The sequence below is a fragment of the Chrysochloris asiatica genome, unplaced genomic scaffold (genome assembly GCF_000296735.1).
Source record: "Chrysochloris asiatica unplaced genomic scaffold, ChrAsi1.0 scaffold00168, whole genome shotgun sequence".
NCBI lineage: Eukaryota > Metazoa > Chordata > Mammalia > Afrosoricida > Chrysochloridae > Chrysochloris > Chrysochloris asiatica.
The window spans coordinates 2,058,217-2,059,558 of NW_006408686.1; the positions used below are offsets into that span (position 1 = coordinate 2,058,217).

At 46.5% G+C, this 1,342-nt stretch overlaps 1 protein-coding gene across 1 annotated transcript in view; it reads right to left on the reverse strand.

The window, feature by feature from the left end:
• Positions 1 to 932, reverse strand: part of LOC102836890 (zinc finger protein 227-like) — a 14,566-nt gene extending 13,634 nt beyond the window's left edge. Inside the window, exon 1 of the mRNA XM_006871493.1 lies at positions 918 to 932. Within this exon, the coding sequence (XP_006871555.1) occupies positions 918 to 932 (15 nt within the window). The remainder of the gene's footprint in view (positions 1 to 917) is intronic.
• Positions 933 to 1,342: the final 410 nt, after the last annotated feature.

The window sequence follows — 1,342 nt, forward strand, 5'->3', positions numbered from 1 at the left end:
ATGATCTGCCCTGTAAACTTTCAATCAATTCACAATAAAAACTTAAAAACAAAACACAGAGCAGATCAGCACTTTTACATTCAACACATCACATACCTTGCTTTACTACAATAATTGCAAACCCCTTCCTGTACCGTTATTAACAGTATTTGCCTCTATTCTGTTAACTCTTGCACAAGGCAGTGTTTCCTTCTGTTATACATAAGGCTGCCAGGAGCCTGAGCCCGATTCCATGGCAACTAACAACTACAATGAAATTGTCAAAGGCTTCAGAGTCTGATGTATCCCTGGGAGAAGAGTTGTATGTAAACTATTTCTTCATGTTTAAAATGCAGAGGACGAGCCTGCCTTCTCTCAGTGTGTTTAAGAATAACGTAAAGTCAGATGCAAAGGACTTTCGGGACCTGTGTATGTACTTTAAAACAAACCAACAAATCTATTGTCATGGAGCCCTTCCTGACTCGGGGTGACCCCAAGAGCTGGAGTAGAAGTGCTCCATCGAGTTTTCTCGTCTGTAAACTTTACGGATGCACATTGTCAGGACTGTCTTCCATGAAACCACTAAGTGGGTTTGAACTGCCAGTGCTTTGGGTAGAAGCTGTTTGCAGTTCAAATCCACCAGCCGCTGCATGGGAGAAAGCGTAGCTGTGAACTCCGGTCAAGATTTACAGCCTCAGAAACCCTAGGGAACAGTTCTGCTCAGTCCTGTAGGTTTGCGATGATTCAGAACTGATCAGAGATGAGTGGACAAGAAAGATGCTAAAATACAACAAACAACACACACACACACACACACATGCATGTCTGGCACATGACAGGCACTCAAGATCTGTTGTCTTCCATTAGCGATCCCCAAGGACGAGACAGAGAGACATACAATCACATTTTCATAAAACAGAAAGGAATGTCTTACTCACCTGAAACATGGTCATTTTCTCCTTCTCCCTCCAGGGAAGGTCAGGGTCCTGAGAAGGCATAACTGGGAAAGACAAAGAAGCCTCTCCCTCTCCCTGGATCCCCTCTCTCCCCAAGGTTGGGTTCGATCACTGTGTTTTAATGATTGCCAAATTCACAAGCCTTCAGTAACCCTGCTGGAGCGGGAGACAGCTCTTCCTCTGAGCTCTCAGGCACACACCGTATCTGCAGACTACAGCAGTCACACAATCCAGGGTGCCCCTACTTGCAAGCAGACACGGTGGATTCCGTTTGGTAAGCCGAGTGTGGAGTAGACTCTAGCTGCTGCCAGGCCTGCCAGCCTGTGGCCACAGGGCAACAGACCACCTGCACAACCAGTGCCATATCCTTAGTTAGTATGGTGGTCCTGGGATGGTAGCACACGGGG